This window comes from Solanum stenotomum, chromosome 3, assembly GCF_019186545.1.
Source record: "Solanum stenotomum isolate F172 chromosome 3, ASM1918654v1, whole genome shotgun sequence".
Classification (NCBI taxonomy): Eukaryota; Viridiplantae; Streptophyta; class Magnoliopsida; order Solanales; family Solanaceae; genus Solanum; species Solanum stenotomum.
Window position 1 is genome coordinate 4351296 of NC_064284.1, and position 13442 is coordinate 4364737.

The 13442-nt window shown below is 28.7% G+C and overlaps 1 protein-coding gene across 4 annotated transcripts; it reads left to right on the forward strand.

Moving 5' to 3' along the window:
- The first annotated feature begins 4203 nt into the window (after positions 1–4203).
- Positions 4204–10836, forward strand: LOC125858426 (premnaspirodiene oxygenase-like). 4 transcript variants are annotated; one of them, XM_049538202.1, is made up of 3 exons: positions 4204–4949; positions 9705–10060; positions 10162–10836. In XM_049538202.1, the coding sequence occupies exons 1-3, from the start codon at positions 4415–4417 to the stop codon at positions 10768–10770; spliced, it is 1500 nt and encodes a 499-aa protein (XP_049394159.1). In that variant the 5' UTR covers positions 4204–4414; the 3' UTR covers positions 10771–10836. The 4 variants fall into 4 exon arrangements, with proteins under 4 accessions (XP_049394159.1, XP_049394160.1, XP_049394158.1 ...); XM_049538203.1 differs by lacking the exon at positions 9705–10060 and having other exon boundaries at positions 4204–5305; XM_049538201.1 differs by lacking the exons at positions 9705–10060; positions 10162–10836 and adding an exon at positions 5469–6221 and having other exon boundaries at positions 4221–5305.
- The last annotated feature ends 2606 nt before the right edge of the window (positions 10837–13442 follow it).

Consider the following 13442-nt stretch of genomic DNA (forward strand, 5'->3'; position numbering starts at 1 on the left):
TCGGTTAGATAATTGTATATAGTATACATATGCATTTGTATATATGGCAAGCGAGATTAAGAGAGGGAGGAGAGAGGCGAGAGAGAGAGGTGAATTGTATATGTATATCGGTTACATAATTGTATATTATACATATGTATTTGTATATTTTGGTGAATTATACATATACAAAACATGGCTAATTATACAAACTCGAAATCAGCCCACGTAATTAATGTATAATGTTAGTCGCGAGTGGTAATTATAACAAACTATAGCTATGATGAATAATTAAGTAGTATAAGTTTGCTTAACCGCACAATTTTCCTATTAATGAATTTGAACTTTAATCAAATTCATATTTATAGGACTTAAATCATTAACTCAATTCTATTAAAGGAAAAACTACATGATATGACAAACTTTGCTGCATATTTAAGGCATAGCTATAGCATATTTTATTTATTTATTATGGATTTATTTAAATATTAAATAGCAAATATGCTACTACACGGTACCACTAGTATTTATATTTTCTCACTGAGTCACTTGCCATTGATAGTATTCATGTTTTTTTTTTTTTGTATATATTAAGTTAATATCTACGTATTTTTGTATGTATATATACTAAATCAATATATTCATTTGTATTGCTCATTGGTTAATATTCATGTATTTTTTTTTTATATATTTAATTAATATTCATTATTTTTGTATGTATATATATTAAACCATGTATTCATTTGTATGTTAGTTAACTGTATTTATTTATTTTAGTATTTATATTTCTGACTTAGTATTTATGTTTTAGTTTAGCCATTATCATCGAATATCAAAAACATAAGTTTGTTTGTTTATAATAGATAAGATTTCTTAATTGGACATTAGTTCATACAAATGCTTACATGTTTTATTCAGGGATAAAGGTCTGAAAAATACCTTAACATTGGTCGGATTTGATGTTGCGATACTAAACTTTCATAAGGACGTATTACCTTTCTAGACTATTTAATACCGTATTTTTTACCCCATGAACTATTTAATAGTGTATTTAAAGGTATATATGTGCCCACGTGGACACATTACTATTTTTAAATTGCATTATTTTTTATGTCCACGTGGGGAAATATACATGTTTAAAATACGGTATTAAATGGTCTTGGGAGGTAATAGGTCCTCATGAAAGTTTAGTATCGCAACAACAAATTCGACCAAAGTTGAGGTATTTTTCAAACCATTATCCCTTTTATTCGCAATGACTTTTATACCTGAATATTTATTTATTAAATTAACAAAAAAAATAAAAGCACTCAGTAAGCAAACAAAACTCTTTAATAGATAATTATGTATTGTTAATTTAATAATTAGAAGTTGAGAGTTTGAGAGCTAATTAAAGGACAATCAGTTACAATAACGAAAATTACCTTATTTAGTGCATTACAATTAAAAATGTATCAATATATTTTTAAAAAATCTACCGATACTTTAGATACACCTAGATTATGACATAAACTATAGTCATTAAATATATACTTATAGCTATTTTAATTTAATAACCTTAAAACTATAGTCATTTTTGTAAGTTATTCTTAGATAAATCTGCAATATTTATTTGAGATAATATATCTTGAATTTAATATAATATGAATTATTTGATAAATTTAAAATGATTACAATTATATTTCCATATTATTCCACTAGAACTTACCAGCGTTTGCGTGCACGCTTAAAACATCAAGAAGTAATCATATTCGTTTAGTCTCCTATTTATTTAACAACTAGATATAGGTGCCCGTGCTAGCACGGGCCCAATATCACCGTATCTTTTTATTTTAATTTATGTATATATGTAGAATTTAGAAAGTTGAATAAATTTAATTTGTCTTTTAGATATATAAGTGGTTAATTACTTTTTGTTTGCACAATTTTTTTGTGAAGAGGTCCATTAAGATGTTTATAATTAAAGTATTTTTTGTCGTTGACCGTTAATTTTTTACTTAAAGTAGTTACAAGATATAAACAAATATTACCAATATTCAAAATAATAAAGCAATAACTATAGAATATGAATTTAAAACTAAAAGTCATAGCTAAAACGGATTTCATAAGTTCGAAAAAATTATACACTAATTAAATTAAAGTAGAACAAAAGAAATACTAATTTTTTTTAAATATTATAAGTGTCTGCTTCAGCGTGAATTCTTGAATTTAAAACTAAAAGTCATAGCTAAAACGGATTTCATAATTTCGAAAAAAGTATACACTAACTAAATTAAAGTAGAAAAAAAGAAATAAATTTTTAATTTTTTTTTGGAAAGTAGAACAAAAGAAATAAATTATTTTTTTTGGGAAAAAATATACACATATTAAATTAAAGCAAAACAAAAGAAATAAATTTTTAAACCGTATTAAATTAAAGTAGAACAAAAGAAACATTTTTTTAATTTTTTTTCCAGAAGGACGCTGAAGCAGGCACGTCGACGAAGACGTGTCTGCTTCAGCACTAACTGTCTCTTATTAGAGAAAAATATACACAAATTAAATTAAAGTAGAACAAAAGAAATAAATTCTCAGCACTAACTATCTCTCATATAATAAGAGAAAATACAAAGAAAATAGGAAAAGTCAATATGTTTAAAGATTATTGTTAATAATTTATATGATTGGTGATATTATAGGAAAAGTCAACAAATTAAACTATATTGCTATTATCACCGAAGAATACAGTGTAGCGGCTACAGTGGATGAGGATATTGTTTTTTAATTGATCAAGCTTTAAGTATAAAAAAATTCTTAATACAAAGTGTTTTCTTAAAATGAATCACTATGCGATGTAAATTCGAAATAGTTAGGCTCTAAGGCCATATGAAATTTGTAAAGAAGAAACATGAATAGTAATATCCCAATTATTGACGACTTGTTTTAACTCACCTACATTTAGTTCATAAAAAATGAGATATGTATGATTTCTTTTTAATGTATATTTACAAATAAAGATCCATTATCATCAAAAATAACATGAATCATAAATCAAATCTCATATATATATATATATATATATATATATATATTTTGTATGATTAGGCTATTGGAATAATGCATGCAACTCTTGTGTATAACTATATATTTATTGTATGTATATCGTGATAATGATGAAGTACATATAAATTGCATAAAATTTATATTAAAATTGATAGGACACTACACACAAAGTAAAAAGCTGGGCACAAGCATATTTTCATAGATCTACTACAAATTGTAAATTTTTTCTACGTTTGGTAAAATAAGAAAATAAAATATATATATATAAAGATTATTTTATTTAGTTATGAATATAAAATTAAAATCCTAGTAAATAAATAATTGACGTTGCTTATTTTTATTTTTAACTTATTTAAATTTGATTCAACTTGTGTAATTGACCAAACAAAATATCAACGTGCTAAATAATTTTGTGGTCTATTGCACTCTATATATCTGCACATTCAATAGGGACCGATATGATTGATTATCTGACTGTATAGTGATTCTGCTGAAGTATATATAAATGGCATAAAATTGATAGTATCTCCGTTCACATTGTTATAGTTTTCTTTTTGGAGTCAAACGATAATAATTTTGCCTAACATTTTACGATGTATTTTTTCATCATATTGATATGCAAAAAATTAAAATTTTTAGTACTTTTTGTATAGTTTTTGAATATCTAATTTTTTTTATTTAAAATATTGAATTAATGTAATATAATTTAATTTTGAAAATTAATTAAATTAAATTTCGAAAAAAGCAATATGACAATTAAAAGTGGACAGAGTAGGAGATTACACACAAAGTAAAGAGTTAGGCACAAGCATATATATTTTTGTAGATCTTACTACAAATTGTATTTTTTTCCTACGATTGGTAAAATAAGAAAAGAAAGTATAAAAGATAGATAGATAAATAGATAAATAAAGAGTGGCTTATTTAATTAGTTATGAAAATTAAAAAAAATCCTAGTAAATGCTTATTTTAATTTTTAACTTGTCTAAATTTGATTCAACTTGTGTAATTAATCAATCAGAAAATGAGATGCGTTAAATAAACGTCAATTTTGTGGTCCCTTTTACACCAATAATCAATCATAGCGGTCCCTATTGAATGTGTAGATATATGTTCATTGAGAAAGATATTAAAACGATCTGTAATGTATAGGTAATGCTTTATTTTGGTCCTTAAACGTAGTTAACTTGATTGAAATGGTCCTTATGGTATAGGGATGGGTCACTTGTTTGAAATGGTCCATAAACCAATGGGAGAACAAAAGGTTCTAAATAAAAGTGAATTTTGCTAGCGCAGCCAATGATGCTGACAATTTGTACGGCATAAATCAATGTATTCTATATATTGAGTGTCTAATTTCTCATCCATCCTGTTTTGCTTAATTATTCAGCTTATGGAGTTGCTATTCATCATCACTTCACTAGTGTTATTCCTTTCTTTCATCCTTCTTTTAAGGAAGCAATCAAAAATCTTCAACAAAAAATTGCCTCCAGGGCCATGGAAGTTACCTTTTATTGGAAACTTGCACCAGTTAATGAATGGCCGCCTTCCACATCATACTTTCAGAGATTTATCGCGAAAATATGGGCCCATTTTTCATTTACGTCTTGGAGAAGTATCACACGTTGTTGTATCTTCACCTGATACAGCAAAAGAAATCATGAAAATTCAAGACCTTCATTTTGCTACTAGGCCTCAATTATTGTTCGGTGAAATTATTATGTATAATCACTCGGATATTGGAACATGTCCATATGGTGATTACTGGAGAAACATGCGCAAAGTGTGCACCCTGGAACTTCTTAGCACAAAGATGGTCAGATCATTTGATTCAATTCGACAAGCAGAGATGTCAAGTCTTATTTCATCGATTAATTCCATGCCTGATTCATTAATCAACTTGACAGATAAGATATTTTGGTTTACAGGTCCTGTAACTTGTAGATCTGCTTTTGGAAAAATAATTCATGGTCAAGATAAGTTGATAATGTTGTTGAAGGATATCACTTTATTAGCTGGTGGATTTGACTTGACTGATGTATTTCCTTCCCGAAAATGGCTTCATGGAATTTGTGGATTGAAGTCGAAAATATTGAAGGTTCACAACGAAATGGATGCAATATTGGAAAATATCATTAATGAACATTGTAGAAATCGAGCAAATGGTAAGAAGGGTAATAGTGAATCTGAAGGTGAAGATTTAATCGATGTTCTACTGCGAGTCATGGAGAGTGGCGAATTGGGAACTCCCATCACAAATAATAACATCAAAGCAGTTATTTTTGTAAGTTGTGTCAAATAAAACATCCCATTCTTATTCTCTCTTCTTCTTCTTCTTCTTTATATTTAAAAATATTTATTAGTATTAAAATTTTGAGTTTAGTAATCATTCATAATATTGGAATGTTAAAAATGAAGTATATCTGAATATTTTTAGTTATATACAGGACATGTTCTTAGCAGGAGCTGAAACATCATCTACAACAATTATTTGGGCATTTGCAGAAATGATAAGAAATCCAAGTATCATGGCTAAAGCACAACTTGAAGTTAGAGAAGTCCTTAAGGGGAAGAAAGTATTTGAGGATATTGATTTAGAAGAATTGAAATATCTAAAATTAGTGATTAAAGAAACATTAAGGTTGCATCCACCTCTTCCTTTGTTACTCCCAAGGGAATGTAGAGAAGAAACAAGGATTGGCGAATACACAATACCTATCAAAACCAGAGTCCTAGTGAATGCATGGGCAATCGGAAGAGATCCTAAATATTGGCATAATTCAGAAAGCTTTATTCCTGAGAGATTTGATAATAGTTCTATTGATTTTCGAGGAAATCATTTTGAATTCATTCCCTTTGGTGCGGGAAGAAGAATGTGTCCAGGGTGGTTATTCGGCTTAATGAACGTAGAACATTCTTTAGCTCAATTGCTTTATCACTTCGATTGGAAGAGTCCTTACGAAGGCCCTCTAGAGAATTTTGATATGACGGTAACAAATGGAGCAACTGCAAGAAGAAAGGATGATCTTTGTTCAATTGCTACTCCTTTTGATCTCTCTTAATAGTAGAAATAAACTTTAGAACTTTGTTCCTTTATTTCAAATAATTGTGCATTTCTCTGGTTGCAACTTGTTTAGAAATTCAAGAGAATGCTGTTGTTGCAGTTTACTTTCTTATAGATACTTTGTTCCTTCTTTCCAGATCTACTATAATAGACCAACATTACCCATGGTATGCAATTTTTATCATATATGCATCCCCCTTTTTTTTTTTTTAATCTGATGATAAATAATTTCTTATTTTTTAATTAAGTATCCTCTTTGAAATATTCAGTTGTTTTTCAGATACATTAATTTTTTGCAAATTTGTTTATTAACTGTTATTGTATCAAAAGTGAAGAGAACTGTATCGAAGTTAAGTACTCAAATCACATTTACTTCGTAGGTTGTTTTTTGTCACTGTATATAAGGAATAATTGAATTTGTGTACCTCTTATGTTTTCTTATGTTTTGTTGTTATTTAGTATCAAATGAAATGAACATTATTGTATCTAAGATACTTGCTTAATTCACAATTTGGCATCTAGGTTGATTTTGGTACTGTGCATCATAGTCAATGATAATTCTCTATATGATACTTAAAAGAATAAAAATAGTTATGAGAATTTATATTTGTATCACATTGAATTATGCTACTGTATATACAATATAATTGGTTTTGTGTACCTCTTATGTATTCTTGTTATTTAGTATCAATTAAAGCGAAACATCATTATATTTCTATAATAGTATAGCATTTCTAGTTGTAGGTATGAATGTATCATGTACTTTTTTTTATGTTTGATAAAAATCATTTTTATGTAATTGCAGAATATGATTTATGTAATTAAACATATTCCAAAGAACTCCCTAAAGTTTGGTCCTACCTACAACTCCAATTTTATTGAAGATTTAGTCTTGTCAATAAAGGACTAAGGTATTGAGTTATTCAAGGATACCATATATGCCCCATACCTAAATATCCCCAAATGCAACTTGAGCTGAATACCTGAGCGACGAAATCAACATTCCAAGTATTAGTTTTCGGAGTGACTATCTTTGCAATAGATATGCAACACTGTTATGGAAGTATGGTATCGACAAGTTCAAGGCGGGAATATGTTAGCGATAATGATGATCCTACAAGGCCGAAGAGTGGCTACACTACACCAGCAGAAGGCGGAATGATTAATGTAGAATAGTTATGTTTTATTGTATTGAAGATACGTTAATTAGTATTTTGTAATATTTCTTCCCGTTTCAACACAATTATTCTAAGTAATTATTAATTTGAAGATTGTTTTTGTCAAAAATTGTATTTCAATTTTAATTATTGTTCCAATATATATAGTTTATTATATAGTATCTTGTTACAAATTGTATCTTATACACCAATACTGCTGAAACAATATAACCATCAGATACAGAATATCTAATACTATATATTTTACACTTGGTAAACAATAACTAATTTTCAATTTATTTAGTATCTATTAACATGTGGTAGCCTTGATGTAAATCACAACATATGATACTATATTATTATCATATACACAATATCCATAAAATTATTATGTATATGATACACATTTTATTATCAAATAATAAATTTGTGTATATGTTACAATTGGTACAAAACAATTAAGTTTCAATATATTTAGTATCCTTTAACAAGTTAAATCTTGTAACATTGATTTAAATCATAACAACTAACATTTTTTTATTATTAGATACAAAATATAGTTGAACTATAACGTATATGATACTAAATAAATTATCAAATAACTTAATTGTTATATACCCCAACACATGATACAATATGTTTTACACTAGGTATAAAACAATTCAATATATTTAGGTATATTGAATTTATGTTGTTGTAAAGTTTTTAGGTACTGACCATCAAATCAGCAATGAAATGATTTTTTTTTTTTACATATTCCTTTCATACTCTCCATTTGTTACTTAATTACATATGGTGGTTGTTATAGGCTATGGGGCTTTGAGAAGTTATTGTTCAGAGACTCGAGAAGTAACATTAGGAGAGATCAAAAGTACGCCATACATGCAAAAAATGCATATTCAACAGTTTGTCGCTTGTAACATTTATATAAAGTTAAAATCACACCAAATGATAATATCTTATTAGCAGATTCAAAATATACAGAAAATTAGTACACATGAAGCATAAAAATTCTTAAAAAGTAATCATCAAGAATCTTTTGGAAAGAAAGTACATGTTCTTATATTGTGACCTTCTTGTCCACAACGTCCACAACAATTCGTTTTTGTACTTAGCTTTTTGTCTGGATTTTTCTTCCTCTTTTTTCTTGGTCTACCAAGCATTTTTTTGTATCTTGGTGGCAAGACGACTTCTTCCAAAACACATTCTGGAGTTGTCCAATCATTTTTGTCTGGCATTGGTCCCATTGGAATTGCATAAGTATTTGTTAATGCATCATGTTTATAGTAATCAGAGCAGTAGGGGTGTATATCTTTAATATTCTTCTTCTTCAAAACGGTCATTGCGTGCACACAAGGTATCTCATCATGTTGAAATCTACCACATGAACAAGTTTTTCTCTTAAGACAAACAATGTAAATAAGATTCACGAACGAAATATTTTCCCCAACTACTATCCCATCACTTCTGTATCGCTCGTAACATCACTTTCCCATGATCCAAAATATTTCGAATCTTCACAAAATTGCGTTCCAAAATTGTTTGAATCAAACTTTTACTGTTTTTTCAAAGAACAACGAGAAGGTTTCATAATTTGAAATTTAAAAATTATAATTCAATTAGAGGTTTATGAACGACTGATTGGTTGAAGGAAGAAACGTACGCGTGATTTGTGGGAGTCAATTATAATTTCCGTTTTAATCCCTTATTTAACGCATTAAACTGATAACAAGAACTTAATAATTTAAGTATCCGCCTGCAATATTATGTATCCGAAAGACACTAAAAAAGGGATTTTTGGTAATTAATGAAAAAGTAGGGATAGGAAGTAATTTCTTTCTTATACTATGTGATTTGCCTAATTTTTACTTAAATATTTGAGCTTCTCCAAAGGGGGAAAATAAGAAATATAATATCTATGGAGATACAACATTTACTTTTCATCTTCGCTTCACTCTTGTTATTCCTTTCTTTCATCCTTCTTTTATGGAAGCAATCAAAACCCTTGAACAAAAAATTGCCTCCAGGGCCATGGAGGCTACCTTTTATTGGGAACTTGCACCAGTTATTGAATGGTCGCCTTCCACATCATACTTTTAGAGATCTATCGCAAAAATATGGACCGATCTTTCATTTACGTCTTGGAGAAGTATCACACGTTGTTGTAACTTCACCTGATATAGCAAAGGAAATCATGAAAATTCAAGATCTGAATTTTGCTACTAGGCCTCAATTAATGGTCGGAGAAATCATTATGTACAATTATTCCGACATCGGAACATGTCCATATGGTGATTACTGGAGAAACATGCGCAAAGTGTGCATCCTGGAACTTCTTAGCACAAAAATGGTCAAATCATTTGATTCAATTCGACAAGCAGAGATGTCAAGTCTTATTTCATCCATTAATTCTATGCCGGACTCGTTGATCAACTTGTCAGACAAGATTTTTTGGTTTACAGGTTCTGTAACTTGTAGATCTGCTTTTGGAAAAATAATCAATGGTCAAGATAAGTTGATAATGTTGATAAAGGATATCACATTATTAGCTGGCGCAACTGAATTGGCTGATTTATTTCCATCTCGAAAATGGCTTCACCAGATTTATGGATTGAAGTCAAAAATATTGAAGGTTCACAAAGAAGCAGATGTAATTTTGGAGAATATCATTAATGAACATCAGAAAAATCGAGCAAATGGTAAGAAGGGCAATAGTGAGTATGGAGGGGAAGATTTAGTCGATGTTCTACTGCGAGTCATGGAGAGTGGCGAATTGGGAACTCCCATCACAAATAATAATATCAAAGCAGTTATTTTTGTAAGTTTAGTTTCATATAAAATATCTCCTTCTTTCTCTATTTTGTAGTATATTGAAATGTTAAAAACTAGGTATATCTGAATATTTTTAGTTACATGCAGGACATGTTCGTAGCCGGAGCTGAGACATCATCTGCAATTATTATTTGGGCATTGGCAGAGATGATAAGAAATCCAAGTATAATGGCTAAAGCAAAATTTGAAGTTAGAGAAGTGCTCAAGGGAAAGACAATATTTGAGGATACTGATCTTGAAGAGTTGAAGTACCTAAAATTAGTGATTAAGGAAACGTTAAGGTTGCATCCTCCATTTCCTTTATTATTGCCAAGAGAATGTAGAGAAGAAACAAGAATCGGAGAATACACAATACCTATCAAGACCAGAGTCCTAATTAATGCATGGGCAATTGGAAGAGATCCTGAATATTGGCATAATCCTGAAAGCTTTATTCCTGAGAGATTTGATAATAGTTCAATTGATTTTCGAGGAAATCATTTTGAATTTATCCCCTTTGGTGCAGGAAGAAGAATGTGTCCAGGGTGGTTATTCGGCTTAATGAACGTAGAACATCCTTTAGCTCAGTTGCTTTATCATTTCGATTGGAGGACTCCTTACGAAGGCCCTCTAGAGAATTTTGATATGACGGAAACAGATGGAATAACTGCAATTAGAAAGGATGATCTTTGTTTAATTGCTACTCCTTTTGATTAAACTTAAGAACTTTGTTTTAAATAAATAAATAATTGTGCTGGTTTATGAGCCTGTGATTACTATTAATAAAAAGAGTATTTATTTTACTATAACTTGTCCTCGTATCTTTACCTGATATAGCTATCTCTATCTTACATTTGAGTAAACTGATAACTCAAAGAAGAAGAAAATTAGCAATATTTGTGTTCAACGTCATACCAGGTTTGAATTAGGGCTGCATAACTTTTGGATCAAATCAACAATCCAAATGGATAAATTGGTTATTAGGTTAATGATTTGAACTATTGGTTTAACGGTTCGGAATCGGGCTATTGATTCAGGTCTCGGTTTAATTCATTTCTCATCACGATTTCTCAGTATAGGCATTCTATACTGCATTTCTGTTGTTTTACTCAGTTACTTTCGATGTTATTTGTAAAATATAATAAGTACTATTTGTATTGAGAAGTTTCTTTGATTGCTATAATCTGCACAAGAATCAATGGCTACAGATGTTGATTAGCTGATGGAACGACCAAATTGTATGAGAAATCTATTAGATTTAGAAAATGATTTGCTTTGCTTTGATTACTATAATCACATGTCAAGCTTAAGCTGCTAAAATGGCTATTCAGAGTTCCTTATCATACTTCTTCCTTTCACTTTAAATTAGATTTTGCACATCCACTTTTGGTTTCGTTTAGTTATAAGAACTAGCTAGCATCTATTTAGTGCATTACAATTATTAATGTATCAATATATTTTTAAAAAACCTACCGATACTTTAGATACACCTAGATTATGACATAAATTATAGTCATTAAATATCATACTTATAGCTATTTCAATTTAATAGCCTTAAAACTATAGTCATTTTTGTAAGTTATTCTTAAATAAATCTACAATATTTATTTGAGATAATATATCTTGAATTTAATATAATCTGAATTATTTTATAAATTTATATTTGATAAATTTAAAATGATTACAATTATATTTCCATATTATTCCACTAGAACTTATCAGCGTTTGCGTGCACGCTTAAAACATCAAGAAGTAATCATATCCGTTTAGTCTCTTATTTATTTAACAACTAGATATAGCACGGGCCCAACTTCATCGTATCTTTTTATTTTAATTTATGTATATATGTAGAATTTAGAAAGTTGAATAAATTTAATATGTCTTTTAGATATATAAGTGGTTAATTACTTTTTGTTTGCACAAATTTATTGTGAAGAGGTCCATTAAGATGTTTATAATTAAAGTATTTTTCGTCGTTGACTGTTAATTTTTTACTCAAAGTAGTTACAAGATATAAATAATTATTACCAATATTCAAAAATAATAAAGCAATAACTATAGAATATGAATTTAAAACTAAAAGTCATAGCTAAAACGGATTTCATAAGTTCGAAAAATTATACACTAATTAAATTAAAGTAGAACAAAAGAAATACTAATTTTTTTTAAAAAAATTTATGTGTCTGCTTCAGCGTGAAGTCTTGAATTTAAAACTAAAAGCCATAGCTAAAACGGATTCCATAATTTCGAAAAAAGTATACACTAATTAAATTAAAGTAGAAAAAAAGAAATAAATTTTTAATTTTTTTTGGAAAGTAGAATAAAAGAAATAAATTTTTAAACCATATTAAATTAAAGTAGAACAAAAGAAATAATTTTTAAATTTTTTTTCCAGAAGGACGCTGAAGCAAGCACGTCGATGAAGACGTGCCTGCTTCAGCACTAACTGTCTCTTATTAGGGAAAAATATACACGAATTAAATTAAAGTAGAATAAAAAAAAAAATCAGCACTAACTATCTCTTATATAATAAGAAAAAATACAAAGAAAATAGGAAAAGTCTAGTTGTTACGATCAAATTCAATTGAAATATATTAGTTTGAAAAAATATAAAACAATTATTTTTTCATAATATTAGTTACAGAAAATATGTTTATTAATTAATATATTTTCAAAAAAGAATATATATCTTAAATATTTAATTTAATGTCATTTATAAAGTTTCTTATTTGTCTAGTATAAATTTTAAATAATTAATTTTTATTTTTAAAATTTATTATAATTTTATGATTGCAATTGTGCATCCAAACAGAACATGTGTAATTACACTGGGGCAATCAAACATGTCAGTGTAATTACTAGACAGTGTAATTACTAGGCTGGTAATTACTATCCTAATAATTACACCAATTCCAATTACCAAGTGACTTTCCAAACAGACCCATAAAGTTCAAAGATGATCATTTGATGAAAAGGAGTGAATTGAGAAAAATTGGAGTTGATTTAAAGGAAGAACAACATATAAAATTTGTTGATCAGTATGTTCGTGGCCAAAAACTTGAAGGCAATTGCTAAAAGTTTGTGGCCACGAACGTGAAGAAAATGAGTTTCTACCTCACTCCACAAACCCGACAGCTGAAGCACGAGTTCATGCCAACAAAGCCTGCTCATGGCCACGAACTCGTGCTTCAACCAACCAAACTATAGTAAGATGAGCTATTCAAATATATCTGCTTAGATTCATCAAAAGAAACTTTCAGGAACCAGGAAACTACACAAGTCTCCTTCAATCAAGTTGCATCAGATGAATTTTTTACAACAGTTAGTAAATACTGAAAACACTACGCCTTTTGTTTCTACAAAGCAAATGCATTTGATTCACAATCAAG

What these genes read in the sequence shown, in the direction of transcription:
- LOC125858426 (XM_049538200.1), top strand. Translation starts at nt 9,161, where the DNA reads ATGGAGATACAACATTTACTTTTCATCTTCGCTTCACTCTTGTTATTC. An exon ending in ATATCAAAGCAGTTATTTTT is followed by an intron (nt 10,061 to 10,161) that starts GTAAGTTTAGTT and finishes AGTTACATGCAG; the next exon opens with GACATGTTCGTAGCCGGAGC.